Here is a 19477-nt window from a genome sequence, read left to right as displayed (position 1 = left end):
CTACTGGCCAACTTCATACAGTCGTACTGAACTGTTAATCCTGCAGTCTGTGACGATGACCTGACGGTGCTAGTATCCCACTGAAGCAACAGTGGCATAAAAGCATCATGGGACCAAACAACCATTTCTGATTTAATTCCCACTCCACAAGGTGATCCCACATTGTTGGGCCAAGAATCTATGGCTAGATGGGTCACAGGCTCTATGGCATAATCCATTTCTATTATTTTGCTAAATGAACATAGTACTAATGAACTAGATTAATATATCTTTATACCCTTATCAGTGAACTTTCTCTATGTGGCAGGGGGTGATGAACAAGTGGCCAAGAGCAGTTGCTCTGTCTCCACCCATCCCATCATTCCCAATTGAACTGCCCTCCATGACAACTGACCACTTCAGCGTGAGGCCGTGTGCTGGGAGGGTCAGGAGCATCCACAGCAAACTACAGCATCTACTTGGGCCTCTTTGGCAAGAGCTCATTACTTGTCTTCTGGGGCCAAGGGTGATGAGTGGGAAATTCCATTTTGGGTACAGAACATAAAATATTTTCCAAAAAATAGGAAAGAAAAGCCACATTTTCTTTCATACTCACCTATAAGCATAGTATTCTACACCGGGGTTCATTCAATGCATGGAGAGTAAAATACAGGTTCAAGAAGGAAAAAGCATCATTTCTAGCTTTGGAGGATGTCCTTTTTAGAGGACAATATTGGTGTAAAATGTTAGTGCATTTTCCTCATATAAGTTGCTCTGCTTTGCTTTAGAATGGCAAAATTTACAATATGCTTGGAATGACATTACAAACAGCCTTTAAAAAAATTGAGAGACACGGGACTAGAGAGATGGCTCAATGACCCATCGCTGCACCGGCTGCTCTTCCAGAGGACCCAGGTTCAATTCCCAGTATCCACATGGCCGTTTAAGAATGTTTGTAACTCCAGTTCCAGGTGATCTGACACACCCTCACAGAGACATACATCCAGGCAAAATGCTAATGCACATGAATTAAGAATAAATTATTTAAAAAAAAAACGAGAAGTGGGGCTGGCTGGAGAGATCGCTCAGTAGTTAGGAACACTGGCTGCTCTTCCAGAGGAACCAGGTTTGGTTACAGCAACCAGCTTTAGAAGATCATGTACCATCTTCTGCAGCCTGCTGACACTACATAAAACACCCCAACACATAAGAATAAAATCTCAAAATAAAAAAAAAAAGAAAAAAAATGTAGGTAACTTAAAAATAAGCAAGGAGACACCTTCTTCATTTCTTGGGGCTATGACCAAGTTTGAAGTCTGTCTGCCTATCTGGCTCCAGGCATGCTGGTCCTTGTTTTGCAGGTGGTCACATTGGTCTGGACAGCGTTGTCATCCCTAGAGCAGGGCCTTCTGTAGCTTCTGTTCCTGACTGGGATGCTGCTCGTCCTGGCCCACCTTGCATCACTCTCATTCTAGAGATTCCGAGGTATGTGTCCTATGTCAGGACACAGTGCAAGCTGGGGCACATGTGGTTAGCCCTGAGCTAGGTGCATCCTTCTGGGGAGAAATGTGCTGCAGCCCAGGGTTCATGACTAAGCTGAGCTGGGTGCTCCGCTCAGGGCAGATGAGGTCCTGATGGACTGTGATCTCCCTGACTCCCAGTCACTGGCTTCCTCCCTGGGACCTGCTTGTTACCTCCTGGTGTAGCCTTGCTCCTGCGCTCACGCTCATACAGCTAAAGGTAAGGCCTCTCTGCAACTGAGTTTGGACCCAGGGCAAAGGACAACACAGGTGAACAGGCCACCAGAGGCCTGACAGCAATTCAGCTGCTCTCAATTTCATCCAAACAAAACCCTCCACCCACCACAGACTCTACAGTCTCTGCCTGAGCAAAGTGCCTTGGCCACTGTGTTTCCCAAGTGGTTGAGGCCCTTGAAATTTTCTTGAGATTATTCCTCCATCCTCATTTCTGTGCTCCAGGTAGCCAGGTCCAGACCTGGGTGTGGAGGGAGAACACCATAATAGGGTGGGTGTAGGCTTTTAGAGCAGGAGATCCTATGATATCATAGGGGGTCTCTTCATGCCCCCAGGATCTTGGCATGTGCCCCATCAGGCCTGTGGAAGGGTCCTGCCCTATGTAGTAGGGTGCTGCAGGTCTGCAGGAGTGGGAAGACCCTCATTAGGGTGACAGTCTTCACCTACACAAGAGGGCTAAACCCCACGCTGTCACCCTGGGCTCTGAGGCCCAGCCTCCAGGTGCAGTGCTTTTGGCAGCAGGGCCTGCAGTAGAGCATGGTGGAGCCACAGCGCCTGTGCTGGCCTCTCCCCTAAGCTGCAGGAGTCTGCTGACATTTTATTTCTTTGCTTACTGCCTCTGACTTGCAAAGTGCAACAGACTTGCAAATCCGGTTTAGTCCACCAAAGAGCCCATTTCACCCAACCCATGAAGGCTCTTAGAGGTTGGCATCTACTTGAATTTAGGGACAGCCCAGAAAGATAGGCAGAGCTTCAGTACAGGCCCTAACTGACTGCCCCTTCTAGAAATACTCGGTTCTAGGTGGGCCTGGTTCTATTCAAGACCCTCCTCAGTCCTAGGCATTACAACACAGCCAGTGTGGACTGTTCTCAGGTGAGAGGAGTTGGTGGCCTTTCCTGCTGTTTCACACACGTCTGGATCAGGATAGAGTAGATGATGGTGGAACCAACTACACAGAGTGTAGCTGGTAGGGTGCAAAGGAAAGATACCCTTAACCACAGACATGGGTGCATTCTCAGGCAGAGAGGGGTCTGGGGTTGTGGGTGTTTATTTGGGGAGGGTAGTGGCAGTGACTGCCCACTGGCAGAAACAAACTGTTATGAACCAAGGTCAGTCCAAGGAAGCAGCAGCAGCTCAGCTGACCCAGCGGTCCCACCTATACCAACACTCAGTCTCGAGCGAGGCCAGGAAGCCACGGGAGTCACCTAAGACTGCAGCACGGCTGGACCTAATGGTCCATAGGGTGAGGCTCAGTGTCTCCCTGCTGTTGCTGCTGTGTATCCAACCAGCAGACTCCACCGTGTCCACAGATCCTGGCACAGCCATCCAGCCACAGCTTGTCTGAAGTGAACACATGTAGCCACACTGTTCCCTCCGCGGGGCTTTAACACTGGTGCTTTACCTGTTGAGACACACAAGGGAGGGTGGCATTGCCACCATAGTCCAGGAGAGTGGTGGTCAGGAAGGAGTCAAGAAAGCAGCCAGGCATCCTGAGGCTTCAGTGGGTTTAGCTGCATGAGGTTTTGAGGGAGAACCAGTACGGGAGGATTGGGAGTCCTAAAGAGCCCACCTTTTAGGAAGTGGACTGGAGTGCTCACTTTTGGAGAGCCTGGAGTTCAGGAGGTAGATCACACCCTGTGTAGACACCATTGGTAACACTGTATTCTAGCAGCGCTCCAAAACAGGGATCCTGATGAGAACCAGAGATACAAGTGAGTGAGGCCCAGAGTGTCCTGGTGCCAGGTGCATGCTGGAGTTAAGAAGTCATTTCCTGAGACCTGTGTCCTTCCTGTCCCTTCCCACATCAAGGCAGCCCAGTGCCCTACAAACTCACTCTGACAAGCACATGAGGGTTTCCTAGAACGATCAGCAGTGCTTTGGGTCTTGTGATTGCAACATTAAATCTTTTTGAATTGGATAAGAAACCCAAAAAATAACGGTCATCTTCAAATCTATCTTCATTTGACCGCACCTAGGGACACAAAGATGAAGAAATTTAAGTGATTTTCTTGATACTTGAAAACAGAAAGGTAGCCGGGCGGTGGTGGCACACACCTGTAATCCCAGCACTCTGGGAGGTAGAGGTAGGCGGATTTCTGAGTTGGAGGCCAGCCTGGTCTACACAGTGAGTTCCAGGACAGCCAGGACTATACAGAGAAAACCTGTCTCCAAAAACAAACAAACAAAAAAACAAACAAACAAAAAAGAAAACAGAAAGGTTAGGAAGCAATCTGACCCTATTTATTTTTAAACGAGACAGGGCTATTCTCAGCACTATTCAGTCTACAGATAAGGAGACCTCCCCAGACGGTAACAGGTTATGTCGGGTAGTAGAATTTTAGGTGGTGTTAATTTTCTCTTTTGCATCTGTTTTTTTTTTTTCTTTTAAAAAAATTCTCTTTTTAAAAGATTCACTAATTTATTTTATACATCTGAGTACACCATTGCTGTCTTCAGACACACCAGAAGAGGGTACTAGACCCCATTATAGATGGTTGTGAGCAACCATGTGGTTGCTGGGAATTGAACTCAGGACCTCTGGAAGAACAGTCAGTGCTCTTAAGCACTGAGCCATCTCTCCAGCCCCGCATCTGAGTTTTCTATCTGAAGTTAGAATGTTCTTGCAATGGAGATATTTTAAAGATTAATAGGCCGGGCGGTGGTGGCGCATGCCTTTGATCCCAGCCCTTGAAAAAAAAAAAGATTAATAGGCAGTGGTATGAAAGGCCACTCTGTACTGGGGTCTTCTGACACCTGCTCCACTCTGATCCCTAGCAGCCTTTTTCTTTTCTTTTCTTTTTTCTTTTTTTCTTTTCTTTCTTTTTTTTTTTTTTTTTTTTGGTTTTGTTTTGAGGCAGGGTCTCACTATTTTATTTTTTTTCTGGTTTTTTCGAGACAGGGTTTCTCTGCGTAGCCCTGGCTGTCCTGGAACTCACTTTGTAGACCAGGCTGGCCTCGAACTCAGAAATCTGCCTGCCTCTGCCTCCCAAGTGCTGGGATTACAGGCGTGTGCCACCACCGCCCGGCTGGCAGGGTTTCACTATGTAGCCATGGTTACCCTGGAACTTACTGTGGAGACCTGGCTGGCTTCAAACGCATGAGACCCACCTACCTGTTTCCCACCACGCCAGTCTTTCACCATCTTATTCCTCCATGAACTAGCTATCTCTTCCTAGATCCTCTGAACTTGGGCTCCCGATCTTTGGGTTTTGTTAAACAATGTGCTATCGTCAGCACTTTTGTAAACATCTGAGTCTAAGAGAGTCTCTAGCCTGCAGTGCAGCCTGTACACGGCAGATCAGATTCTTTCATTTATTTGAATATATCTATCACTCACTGAATAACCAGCAGTGACAAGTGCATGCCAGCTGGCTACACAGAGAGACCACTTACAGTGGAGATGACGATGACCAGGTACTCCTGCCCCTGGAATTCCTCAACTGAGCCGACCTTTATGTCAGTCAAATCCACATTTCGCAGAAGGATTTTTATTTTCTCCACCTTCAAAAGAGGTTAAAAGATTGAAAAATAACATTAAAAAATCAAGATATTTATTATTATAGTTAAGCCAAATACTAGTACGGTTTGGGTCTCCCTTTCCCACTCTTATTTTGAGCACTTGGTCTACAGCTGGTAGCACTATTTTGGGAAGCTGTGTGACTTTTAGAGAATGGGCTCAGCAAGGAGGAGGTCACTGAGGGCTTCTCATGGGCCCTGCTTCCTGGTCCTCTGTGATGTGAAGTCTCTGCCACATGTTCCACTGTCATGGACTAAGCTACCCCACCATGTCTTCCCTGCTGTGACGAATGAAGTCCTCTAAAATCAACACAGTCTTCTCCTCCCCACCTAAGTTGTTTCTTCAAGTGTTCTCAAGGTGACATGGGGAGATAACAGAAAACCTGTGTAGGAGAAGTGTGGCCTTCGCAGCTGGTTTGCACAGGAACTTAGGAGCATTCTGGGGCTGTGGGTGCAGAAGTGCTAGAATGCTGTAAGCTAACAGATGATGGCTGGGAGTCTGCAGGAATGGAATGCTACAATGTGAGCAGGTCCATCAACTAGGGATGAAAATGAGCTACAGGGGCACTCTCATCCCAGCCACCACAAAGTCCCTAAAGCTCTCTGGCATGTGACGCTTAGGAAGGCACACAGGGACCATGTGACCAGATGCAGAGCCTGGGACACCATTAGTCCGTCATCCCACTGTCTGCTGTCACACTGCTTTTGCCACAGTGTGACCTACTACTTCTATAGTCTAAAGCTAGTGCAGCTCTGCTGTGGCACAAACTCAGTCAAGTGTCCCAATCTTCAGCAGGTTTGCTCTGACCTGTTTACCTTACATCTCTAATTATTCAAACCTTCTTCAGATGTGGGAACATGGAGGGGTTTAAGAGGTAGTGTCCCAGTGAGAGGATGCTGGAGAATTCAGTCAGCTTTTCTGGCTCTTTCCAACAGGCTGTGCAGAAGCAGCTGCTTCACCTTTGTGACAAGTTAACTATTCCAGTAAAGACTTTCAGACTTGTCTGGGTAATTCTTAGTTGTGAGTTCTCAGGAACTGTTTTAAATCTCAACTATTTCTCTAGACGTATGTATTTTCTTCTTTGGTAACAACTATCAATATGTCTTAACCATTTGAGTTCAGCAAGTGCTGTTATTTAAAAACCCTCATGTCATTCGCACTGTGCTCTCTCTGCCTTCTGCTTCTGGATCAAGATGTGAGCTCTTGGCTTTCTTGACACTTGGCGTTTGCTCCAGTCCTGTGACTCTACAACCACAAGCCCAATTGAACACTCTCTTTTGTAAACTGTCTTGGTTTTCCCACAGTGAAAGAAAAGTTACCTGACACAGCACCTCATCAGGCTCCAGGTACCCATCCCAGGGCTATGAGGATCAGTGTAGAAAAGGACTCAGGGTTAGCCTGGAGCTGCGCTGATGGGCATAGAGACAGTAGCCCTGGGGGGTCTCAGCCAACCTGGTTTCTTACTTATCAACAGAGCTGACCATCAATGTGGACATCACTTACTTTTCTTGACAAACAATTGACATTTATATACAGAGTTTTTTCCCTTACATGCTACATTTTGATTTGAATATGGGGATAAAAAAATGTAGGATAGGGGAATGGAAAGATAGCTCAGTGGTTAAGAGCACTGTTTATTCTAGATGACCCAGGTTCAATTCCCAGCACCTACATGAAGGCTCTGAACCATGGCTAACTCCAGTCCCAGGGCATATGACACCCCATTCTGGGCTCCTTAAACACCAAGGAGTCATATGGAACAGACATATATCTAGGCAAAATACTCGTATACATCAAAAAGCATAAAATAATGAAATGAAAAATACTGACGGCATTTTAAAAGGCTATGATATGCTTCAGGGGTTCTGCCTTTGTCTACCATGTGCAAGGTCCTGTTTGATCCCCAACACACAGCACAAACCTCATTTAAGCTTGGTATAGTAGCATTTGGCAGATTGAGGCAGGATGATTATGAGCTTGAGACTGACCTGCACAATAAAAGTACTTTTAGGCTAGTCGGAGAGCCATGGAGAAACCCCATTTTTAAAAAAAAACAAACCAGAGGCTAGAGTGAAGGCTCAGTAATTAAGAGCCTACCACTCTCCCTCAGGACCCAGAACTGACTCCTTGAACTGACAAGTGGCCCAGAACTAGCTTCAGGGCACCTGAGGAGCTCTTCTAGTACTCACAAACACTGCATGCATGCAACATACTCATACACATAAAATAAAAACCAATATTTAACATAAACAAACAAATCCATACACTAACAAAAGGAGTCTGGAAGGATGGCTCAGGTATTAAAAGCTAGGCTCATAACCAAAACCAAACCAACAAAACAAAAATAAGAAAATAGTTGTTCCCAGCACTCACAGCTGTCTTTCTAGCTACAAAAACAAAACCAGACAACCTCCACCCCTGCCCAACAACAACAAAAAGTCCTTCCACGCCTGGAGGTGGGATGAGCATGTTGTGGCTAAGGCTGTGTTCACGGCTGAGACGGCACAAAACAGCCTGGATGGAAGCAGCAGTTTGGGAAGACTCAAAGGTTTTTTCCCAACATCTAATGAGATGATCACACTTTTTCTTGTTTTGTTTTTTTCTGTCCCCTGCCCCACCCTCCATTTTTAGTTTGTTTCTAGGGCAGATTACATTGCAGACTGGGATGCTGAAACATCCCTGACTCTCTGGGATGATACCCACTTGGCCATAGTAGATCATCTTAGTGATGTGTTCTTGGATTTGGTTTGCAAGTGTTTTTGCATCAATTGTTCATGAGAGAAATTGGTCTGTAATTCTCTCTTTGTTGAATTTTTGTGCAGTTTGGGTAGCAAGGTGACTGTGGCCTCATAAAATGAATTTGGCAATGTTCCTTTGTTCCTATTTTTGTGGAATAATTTGAGAAATACTGGTTCTAGTTCTTTAAAAGTCTGGTAGAATTCTATGCTAAAACCATTTGGTCCTGGGCTTTTCTTGGTTGGGAGACTTTAAAAAAATTATATATATGAGTACACTGTTACTCTCTTCAGACACAGCAGAAGAGGTTATCTGATACCATTACAGATGGCTGTGAGCCACCATGAGGTTTCTGGGAATTGAACTCAGGACCTCTAGAAGAGCAGTCAGGGCTCTTAACCACTCAACCCAGTTGGGAGACTTTTAATGATTACTTCTATTTCTTTAGGGGCTATAGGTCTATTTACATTGTTTATTTGGTCTTGATTAAACTTCGATAAATGATATCTATCAAGAAAATTGTCCAGTTCTTTTAGATTTTCCATTTTTGTGGCATATAGGTTTTTGAAGTAAGACCTAATGAGTCTTTGGATTTCTTCAGTGTCTGTTGTTATATCCCCCTTTGTTTCTGATTTTATTAATCTGGATATTCTTTTTCTGTCTTTTAATTAATTTTGTTAAGGGTTTGTCTATCTTGTTGATATTCTCAAAGAACCAACTCTTCATTTTATTTTTCTTTGTGTTCTCTGATTCTATTTTATTGATTTCATCCCTCAGTTTGATTATTTCTGCTGTTTACTCCTCTTGAGTGTGTTTGCTTCTTTTTGTTCTAGAACGTTCAGGTGTGCTGCTAACTTGCTAGTATGAGATCTCTCCAGCTTTTTTTAATGTAGGTACTTAGTATAATGAACTTTGCTCTTAGCACAACTTTCATTGTGTCTCATACATTTGGGTAGGTTGTGTAACTCATTTTCACTGAATTCTTAGGAAGTCTTACTTTATTTCTGCCTTGACCCAGTAGTTGCTCAGCAGAAAGTTGTTCAGTTTTCCTGAGTTTGTAGGCTGTTATTTCTGTTGTTGAAGTCCAGCTTTAATTCATGGTGGTCTGGTAGGATGCAAGGGGTTATTTTAATTTTCTTGTATCTGTTGAGGCTTGCTTTGTGACTGAGTATGTGGCCAATTTTGGAGAAGGTTCTGTGAGGTGCTGAGAAGAAGATCTATTCCTTTGTGTTTGGATGAAGTGTTCTGTAGATGTCTATTAGGTCCATATTACATATGTTAGCTCCCTTATTTCTCTCTTAGTTTCTGCCTCGATGACCTGCCCTTAGGTAAGGAGCAGGTACTGAATTCTCCCATTATTAATGTGGGAGGTTTGATGAATCTTTAGTAATGTTTCTTTTCCAAATGTGAGTACCCTTGAGTTTGGGGCATAGATGTTCAGAATTGAGACATCATCTTGGTGGAATTTTTCCTTTGATGAGTATGAAGTATCCTTCCTTACCTCTTTCGATTAGTTTTGGTTGGAAGTCTATTTTGTGAGATATGAGAATAGCCACACCAGCTTGCTTCTTGGGTCCATCTGCTTCAAAAATCTTTTTACAACCTTTTACTCTGAGGTGATGTCTAACTTTGATGTTGAGGTGTGTTTCTGGTGTGTAGCATCAGAACAGATGTTTTTGCATCCATTCTGCAGCCCTGTCTTTTCATTGTGAATTAAGTCCATTGATATTGAGAGATATTAATGATCAATGATTGTTAATTCCTGTTATTTTGTTGCTGCTGTGTGTGTGTGTGTGTCTGTGTGTTGTTTATCTGTCCTTCCCTTCTTTTGGTTTTGCTGATGTAAGATTACTTATTTCCTGTGTTTTCATGTGTGTAGTTAACCTCCTTGGGTTGGAGTTTTCCCATATGGGACTGACTTAGGTCTTCTGCATATGTTATGGTTGTGTAGCTTGGTGGTCTTGTGGGATTCCTAACAGTGGTGACAGGGGTGTCTCTGACTCTTTTGCTTGCTTTTGGGAGCCTTTTCCTCTTACTGGGTTGCCTTATTCAGCCTTGATATTGAGGGATGTACCTACTCTTATTGTAACTTGATATGCTATGTTTGGTTAATATCCCTGGAAGGTCTGCCCTTTTTTTTTAAGGGAAACAGAGGAGTGAATCTAGGGGAGAGAGGAAGTGGAGGAAGGGTGGGAGTTAAGGAGGGAGGGAAAATGCAGTCAGGATGTAATATATGAAAGAATAAATAAAAACGAAAAAAATACATGGATTTGTTAGTCAGTTGCACTACAGCAAACACTGATGCTGTGTTTCCAGAGCTGCGTGGCATGGCTCCAGACTTATCAAGGAAGAAGGGCATCCTGGAATCAACTAGCTATATACTTTTAGTCAAGTTATTACTAGCTATGTGCCACCACAAGTAAATGCTCACTCTCACCTCCTGCTCCATTTCACAATCTATAGGGAATTTTATAGGGTCAGCAATGCTGCCTTACAATCCTATGTAGAAGGGTCACACTCAAAAATGCCAACAGCATTCATTACTGCTTGAGAGGTGGACTAGACAAGATTTCCCTCCTTCCTTTCCTTTCTTTCTTCTCTCCCTCTTTCTCTCAACAGGATCTCACTCTGCAGCCCACTGGTCTAGAAAGTAAATAACCTAGACTAGTCTCTACTAGCAGTAATCCCCCTTCCCTCAGTGTCCCAAATGCTGTAGCTAACGATGTGAACTATTATACCTACAAAGCTTTTACATTAGTATTATTGTTGAGACAGGGTCTTAATATATAGCCCAAGCTGTCCTTGTCCTCAGAGATCTTCCTGCTTCTCCTTCCAAGGGACAAAATATACCAAGATATCCCACAGATCCTTATGTAAATATTTATGAAGTAAGTATCTAGAATTTAAAAATAATGCTCAGCCCTGGCTACAGTAAGATAGGTAGCTGGTCAGTACTGACCACGAGCTGTATGGTTTGCCAGTTTCTTATCTCCAGCATCACTCAAACATGATCCTACTTCTTTGAAAATCTGCTGTTCAGAATGAGCTTGTTTCTGCCTTTCAGAAACCATGGACCAAGGGCCACAGTGGCTGTGTTTAACAAGGTACAGTCCTGGTGGGTTTACCTGCTTCCGATAGGGTGTGATGACACCTATGTCCTTGGAAGATACTTGACTGGAGACATTCCGGGCCAAGAGGCAACAGTAGCGCATGACCTGAACAGCCTCAGCTGGGCTGAACCACGATGGGCTTCTCCCTTCACGAGCTTCATTTCCCTGAGTTAGTGAGAATGCAAAATGTCATTTGCCCAGTAATGTTAATCAAGTAGGTACTGTGTGTTGTAGATTTGGTTTGTTGCTTATGTTAACTAGGTTTCCAAATTACACAAGAATCCATACATCTGCTTGTGAGACAGTGACAGTCCCCGATCCCAGCTGGTTCTAATTGGTAAACAAAGTCGCTGGTGGGCAATGGCTGGGCAGAGAGATAGAGGGACTTTGAGGTTCATGGGCAAGGATCTCTAGGGAAGAGTAGAATTACCATTGCTGGGGAGGAGAGGTCCTGGCCTGAGAAGTGTAGGACAGAGAGATTACCAAGATGTCAGAGTTGGGGGTGGTGGCCTATGAGGGCTGCAGGCCTGGGTCTGTGGTGACTGGGATGGAAAATAGGTTTTAGTAAGTAATAACTAAAGAATATTGGAGGGGGAAGGGTGTGTTAGTGACGGGGAGTTTAGAAGTGCCCAGCCTTTGTGTGTTAAGACATATTAAATATAAAGTGCTCTCCCCGCTGTGTGTGTGTGTGTGTGTGTGTGTGTGTGTTTCATTCGTGAATCCAAAACATTTGGACTGGTAGTGAGAACCCACAGTAGAGTTTAGAGTAGATCAATATGCTACCACTTGACCTACACAGTAAACACAACAGAAAGAAACATCTCTACTCTCACACAGAATATATAATCTAGCAGAACAATTATCACTAAATAATTTGGAAATTATTAATTAGGACCATCTTTTTAAACAAAGTTTTTTTTTCTTCTTCTTTAGACAGAGCATTGGTACATAGCCCTGGCTGGGCTGGAACTCACTGTGTAGAACAGAATACCCTTGGCCTGAGTGTTGGGATAAAAGGGATAAAAGGCATGTGCCATCATACCTGGCTAACAAAAGATGTTTTGGGACAGGGTTTCACCATGTAGCCTGGAATTCACCATGTAGCTGGCCTGGAATTCCCTATGTAGATTAGTTTGGCCTCAAATAGAAATTCATTTGTCTTTGTCTTCTACATGTTAGGATTAAAGGCCTATGCTACTATGCCTAGCCTAAAACCATATACACACTATTCAAGTGTTAAGGACTGATTGCACAAATCTACCATTTCTGGGCCAGGAATAGTGACACATTCATTTAATCCCAGCACTTGGGAGGCATAAGCACATGGATCTCTGTGAGTTCAATGCTAGTTTGATTGCAAGTTAAAGGACAGCCAGAGCTATATAACAGAGAGACTGTCTCAAAACAGCATCAAAAACAACTCCTCCACACCCAAACAGAACAAAAACCAAAAAACCCAAAATCTCCTCTTTTAGGGATTTATGGTACCAGGGAGAGAAGTCATGGAAAACTCCTTCATGAAATTGAACCAAGGATGGGCAATCCTTGGCAATTATGTGGCTAAGAGCAGCCCATGCAACAGAAATGGCATTTAGGGCCCTGACATGAAGACAGCTCACAGATCACTAGATAAGAGAGAAACCATTGAGGCCAATACCCACAGCAGTATGAAAGCAGATGGCAGGCCTTGAGGAGGAGCTGGCTGTTAGTCCCCACAGGCTGCAGCAAGGCACTGGGCACAGGGCAGGTGGCCCTATCACCAGGGCTAGGTGCTGGCATCTTCCCCAGTTCAGCTACAGAGCTCTTTCCTTCAGCCAACTCTGGTTATAGCTAAAGCAGCTTTGTTTTGCCAAGATGGTTCCTTGAGCCTAGGAGTCTCTCACCTTGAACAAACCCTTCCTCACGGCATGACAGAATGTACAGCTGTGAATGGATACTGTGGCATCAGACCAGGATAGAACAGGGAGCTCAATACTGCCCCTTGACTATGGCAAAATGATGGCTTATAAAAGGTATTTGTTTTTATTCTATGTCTATGTTTTGCCTGCATGTATGTATGTGTACCATGTCTGGCCCTTGGGGTACAGAGGAGGGCTGGCATTATAGATGGTTGTGAGCTGCCATGAGGATGCTGAAAATCAAACCCAGGTCCTCTGGAAGAGTAGCCACTGCTCTTAAGCTTCTGAACCCTCAAACTAAAGCTTTTTTTAAAAAAAAGATTTATTTGTATTTGTCTGTATATGTGAGCATATATGTGTAGGTGCCCATGGAGGCCAGAAGAGGGAGTAGATCTTCTGGAGCTGGAGTGGCAGGTGGTTATGATGCTATGTGCTGAGAACCACATTTCAGCCCTTCACAAGAGCAGGAAGTACTCTCGTTCCACCTTTACTACCAGCCCTACATGCTTCCCATGCTCAAAGGACATACCCAGCAGAGCAAAAAGATAACACAGAACACTTGCAAATAAGGTAAGACATTCATATCCAAAACACATAGGACTCTTAGAACTCAATGACAACCCTCCTCCCAATAAAACCAGTTAATATGGGCCAAGGACCTGAGCAGGTGCATCTCTGAAGAAGTGCTGGAGTAAAAGCTGAATGCACAGCAGTGCCTGCCAGTAATCTTAGTACTAGGGACAGAGACATCAGGCCCCTGGGAGTTTACAGGCCAACCAGCCTAGATAAAGCAGCAAGTTTCAGTCGGGTGTAGTGGCATATATCTTTAATCCCAGGATTTGGATGGCAGAAAATATGGACTTCTGTGATTTTGAGGCCAGCTGGTGTACACATTGAGTCCAGGCTAGCCAGAGCTATATAGTGAGACTTTGCTAATAAATAAATAAATAAATAAATAAATAAATAAATAAATAAATAAAGTTAAATAAAAAAGTACATTTTGACATGCTATGACGTAGATAAACCCCAGGACATTATGCTGATGAATATGACTGCATGATCCCCTTATATGAGGTCTACAGAGTGGTCAAATTCATTGGGGCTTCCAGAGGCAGGGCTAGTGGGAAAGTAAGATTTTGTAGGGACAGAGTTTCAGTTTTTAAAGATGGAAAGGTTCTAGAGACTGTTGGCTAAGAAAATATGAATACACTTAACAGTATTGAACTTCACACTTAAAACTGGCTAACAGAGTGCAATTCATGCTGTGTATCTCACCATGACCTTACATGTGAGCAAAGCTGGTGTGAGGGTGTCACCTGCGACCCCATTACTTGATCTGAGCATGAAGTCAGCTGGGTGGCTACTGAGTGAGACCTTGTCCATAAAACATAGCACAACAAGAATAAATACCAGACAAAGCTATACTAAGTTTTAAAAAATTTATTTAATTCTATGTGCATTGGTGTGGGGTGTTGGATCCTGAAACTGGAGTTACAGACAGTTGTAAGCAGCCATGAGGATGCTGGGAAATGAACCTGGACCCTCTGGGAGAGCGGCATGACTGCTCTTAACCAGTCATCTTGGGCCATCTTTTCCAGCCCAAGCTTCAATAATTACTTTTCAGAATAGTGTTTTAAGACATATATAATTTATCCTTTTGTCATCTTTTAAAGGTATTTTAAATATTAATGAGAAAAGAGGCTTACAGCAGAATTTAAAAGGTATTATTTTACACATGTGTACCATATATGTGTCTGCTGCCTTCTGAAGTCAAAGAGTTATCAGATGTTTTGGAATTGGAGTTACAGATGATTGTGAGCCACCATGTGGGTGTTTAGGATTAAATTCAGACCCCCTGCAAGAGGAACATATATTCTTAAAGCACTGAGCCAACTTTCCAACTCTGCATTTTATTTTTTATTTTTAAGACAAGTCTCACTATGTAGACAAGTCTCACTATGTAGACTAGGCTGGTCTGGAACTCATAAGAAATCTTCCTGCCTCTGCCTCCTGAGTGTTGAGATTAAAGGTGGCATCACCACACTGGGCTTCAGAATTTATTTATTTATTTTTTTTAATTTAAATTTTTTTTTAAGATTTATTTATTATATGAAAGTACACTGTAGCTGTTCTCAGACACACCAGAAAAGGGCATCAGATCTCATTACGGATGGTTGTGAGCCACCATGTGGTTGCTGGGATTTGAACTCAGGACCTTTGGAAGAGCAGTCGGTGCTCTTACCCGCTGAGCCACCTCTCCAGCCCCATGGGCTTCAGAATTTTTAAGCTGATGAGAAAAAAAAAATCAATAGCAAAAATAAGGAAAATGTGGAAACAACAGAAATAAAGGTAAAGAAAAATATAAAACCCAACAAAGAGTGAGCAGATTTGACTAAACTGGATTAAATATGACACTCAGCTGCTTTTAAGAAAAACCTAAAATAAAATACAATGAATGGCCAGACATGGAGGCAAACCACTTTAATCACAGTACTAAGACAGAGCAGATGGATCTCTGTGAGTTTGAGGCCAGCCTGCTCTACATACTAAGTTAAGCCCAGCCAGGGTTACATGGTAAAACCTGTCACAAACAAACAAACAAACAACAATAAAAATGAAATTCAAAGCCACCCTTAGCAATGAATTACAAAAGACCCTTTCTCAAAACACCCAAAGCAAGCAAACAAAAGGCACTACCAAAAAACAGAAACTGGCTAACAGAGAGGGCCAGAACTGGTGGGGTGCTACTCTAGTCATGGCACCCAGGAGGGGGAGACAGAAATGGCTCAGTGAGATCAAGGCCAGTTCTTTCCAGGCCAGCCAGAGAGCCACATAGGAATACTCTATCCAAAGAGATACCTCCCAAATCAACCAAAAAAAAAAAAAAAAAAAAAGTAATAAAACCAAAAGCCCCTAAGCTGTTAATCAGGCCTTAAGAAAAATACTTTTTGTCAGATATGGTAGCTCAAGTCTATAATCAAAACACTTGGAAGGTGGAGCAGGAGGATGCAAAATTCAAAGTCAGTTTTGGATACAGAGTGAGCTCTGTGTCATGAGCTAGCTCTCTCTCTCTCTCTCTCTCTCTCTCTCTCTCTCACATACACACACACAAACACACACACACTCAAGAGTGGTATGGCATGGGGAAGGAATGAAGAGATGAAGCAGAACTGGTCGGGATATAGCAGCCTGAACCTGTATCCTTATTAAAACAGAAGGTACAAAGATTAAAAATATACTAGTAGGAATTGTTGGTTAGGGGACTTCAGACTTCCAAAACAACACAGCCTATTTCTGCCTCCCAGAGGTTAAGGTAAGTCCCAATTGCTGAAGACAACATACACTTTGGACACAGGACTTGTAGGATTCAGGCTGGATCTGACTTGAGAGCCTCCTCCTGGAGGACTAGCTTTCACTGTAGCAGACGGTGCTCTATAAGACACCAGAGGATTTAAGAGACCACAGTCCTCCATAGCTGTGACACCTATCAACCACAATGACCACCAAAAGAAGAGATTCCTCAAGGTGTAAGAATGGTACTCCTATCTTGGTGGTAACCAATAGCTGTCTAAATAACAGACTGTTAACAGAAGGGAAACCGCCAGCTTCCTGGGGCTAATGAGGTCATGGCCCTTGGAGGAGAACCTACTAGATCAGCATAATTCCTAATACATTCTCAATATTCTCACCACTTATCAGAGAAGCTTCCCTTTGCAGCAGAGACAGTTACAGCAGACTTCAACTGCTCAAAATTCAGTAAACTACTGGTCATGGGGTGCCCAGTCTCAGTGGGAACATCTACAGCACAACTCATGCACATAAAACTTAGGATCATGGAAGATGGGGCTGGAAAAACTGTAGGAGCCAGAGGATCAGAAAGTCTGCTGTGGGATCATGTCTTTTAGAAATGGTAGGGAAGCTATGTTCATGGTAATTCAACAGTATGGATGTCTAAACAAGACCTAAAAGAAGTCATGCTTTTGTGGAAGAGGAAACCTCACTAGATCCTATCTGTGACAAAGAACTACAGGCAACTTAAGGACTGCGGATAGTGGGAGAATTAGGATGACCTCCAATAATTGGTTATCCAGTACCAAGTGGTCAGCCTGAAATCATACACATACAAGCAACACTAAACTGGCTTAGAAGGTTATGTTTATGTATTTATACATATATGTAACAATAACAAAGAAAAAGAGGCCATGAACTTGAGAGGAAGCAAGGGTGTGCATGGAAAAGGTGGGAGGGCAGGAAAGGGAAGAAATGACGGAATTATAATTTAACTTAAAAACTGGTAAAATAAGAGATAAGTAAACTAGGATCCTAAGGAGATGTGAGTAAGGATGGAAGCCGGAAGTAATGGAGCAGGAGAGGAGGAGATCAGGCCAGCTTATCTGGTTTCCTGATTACACCAGAGGAGGAAGTGGCACAGGAATGAGGCAGCAGTGGCTTTAGGTTCCTTTCTTTTTTCTTTTCTTTCCTTTTTTTTTTTTTTTCTTGAGACAGGGTTTCTCTGTATAGCCCTGGCTGTCCTGGAACTCACTCTGTAGACCAGGCTGGCCTTGAACTCAGAAGTGCTGGGATTACAGGCATGCGCCACCACTGCCCGGCAGGCTTTAGGTTCCTATGGTGGTTGCCTCATTGTCTGCACTCAGTGCTGCCACTAAAGCAAGAAGCAGCAGAGCTCAAGTGGCCTGGGCATAATATACACCATGATTTCTCCACTGACGGCTCCTTGTGGCAGAGAGAGCACAGCTTCTTCTGGGCCTGTTTTGTGGAATCTAAGGTGTTTAGTCCTACCCTAAGCATGCCAAAAAACACTCAAGAAATTCTGTCTGGTCCATCCAAAGCACAGGTGGGCACGAGGACATTCTGTCCCCCGTGAGCAGAGGAAGTCAGGTGTGCCGTGAACAAGGGCCAGGCCTCCAGCAACACTGCAGCCAATTCACACAGCAACGTGGTCCTTCCCGCTCAGTCACTCTCTGCTAGACATAACTGCCTCGTCCCCCTTTATGTTCTGAGGGCCTGGGAAAGAACTTAGCAGATAATTTGACATTTAGAAACTGCTGAAATGTGGATAAATTAATTGCAGTGATTTCTGATGATTCTCCACCATCTCTATGTCCACTGGAATATATAAGGTGGGCTTTTTCACAGCAGAATCAGGGCTCTGCTCTGGACAGCTTCCAGGTCTCAGTCTCATTTCAGCCTTCTGGTTTTCTATCCAGATCATCCTACCCAGCTGCTCCCCAGTGACCATCTCCCTGTGACATAGCTCAATGTAGTCTGCGTGGCTGGCCCTGCTGACCCTCACAACTGCACAAACTACACAGACAAGCAAGACTGCCCACCTCTTACTGCTGTACGATCTCTGGGAACTCTGCCTGCCTGATGCAGATCCAGCAGTTTAAAGTGTCAGAGAAATCAGGCGTGGGGATTCCACATGTAATCCTGGCACTAAGGAAACTGAGGGGAAAGGATTTTGAGTTCAAGGTCAGCTTGGGCTGGCAAGACTATTACAAAGTTCTACATAGTATGTAGAACATTTGCCACACATGCATGAAGTTCTTGGTTTCATCTCCAGTACTGGATAAACCAGGCATGGTGTACATGCATATAAACCTAGGACTTGGAGGCAGAAAGAGTGGGACCGCAAGTTGAAGGCCCTTCTGAGTTATATGTCAAGTTCAAGGCAAACCTGGCACACGAGACCCTGTCTCAAAAAAAGCAAACAAAGCAAACCAAAACACAATATAACCAGACACCTGCCTATGAGAGACTGATGAGATACTACCCTGGGCCAAGTAAAGGCACTGGTCCACAGTGTGTTCCCCTCTCCCAGCATGTGTGGTCCCTGACCTCCATGCACGACTTTCAGGTTGCCCTGGACTCCAAGGCCCTATTGGTGATCAAATCTGTATTTCTATCAGTTTCCCAGTGACTGATAGGCACTTTCCTCTTAACATACTCTATATTAGGTGGAACATGGTAGTGCATGTCTTTAATCCCAGCACCCAGGAGGCAGAGGCAGGTGGATCTCCATGTGTTCAGTGCCAGGCTAGTCTACAAAGTGGGTTCCAGGCAGTCTGAGCTACACAGTGAAACCCTGTGTGAAAAAATCCCCCTATGTCCACTGGTATTTCTGGACTACATTCCACCGACTTACATTACCTGTACTGTCAACACCACACACACACACACACACTCACTCACTCACTCACTCACTCACTCACTCACTCACTCACTCTGTCTTTGTGGTACTAAAGACTGAACCCAGGGTCTTATACATGCTCTCCATGATTCTCCTAATAAGCTGCATACTTAACATAAAATGCATATTGGAAACTTTCATTTACTATAACTTTGTAGTATGTTTTGTAACATACCAAATCTAATGATTCCTTTGTCTGTTTTTTTTTGGCAATATTAAAAATTGAATTTATGGCTATAGTAATTTTCTTACACAAAACATTTTGAACTGG

At 43.8% G+C, this 19477-nt stretch overlaps 1 protein-coding gene across 1 annotated transcript in view; it reads right to left on the bottom strand.

Annotated features, from left to right (window-relative positions):
• Positions 1-3328: 3328 nt before the first annotated feature.
• Positions 3329-19477, bottom strand: part of Mov10l1 (Mov10 like RISC complex RNA helicase 1) — a 62467-nt gene continuing 46318 nt past the window's right edge. Inside the window, exons 23-26 of the mRNA XM_052161515.1 lie at positions 11113-11262; positions 5128-5235; positions 3569-3706; positions 3329-3424 (exon numbers count right to left, since the gene is read on the bottom strand). Coding sequence (XP_052017475.1) covers positions 3329-3424; positions 3569-3706; positions 5128-5235; positions 11113-11262 — 492 coding nt within the window. The remainder of the gene's footprint in view (positions 3425-3568; positions 3707-5127; positions 5236-11112; positions 11263-19477) is intronic.

This window comes from Apodemus sylvaticus, chromosome 17 (genome assembly GCF_947179515.1).
Source record: "Apodemus sylvaticus chromosome 17, mApoSyl1.1, whole genome shotgun sequence".
NCBI classification, from domain to species: Eukaryota; Metazoa; Chordata; class Mammalia; order Rodentia; family Muridae; genus Apodemus; species Apodemus sylvaticus.
This window is presented reverse-complemented; position numbering and strand designations above follow the sequence as displayed.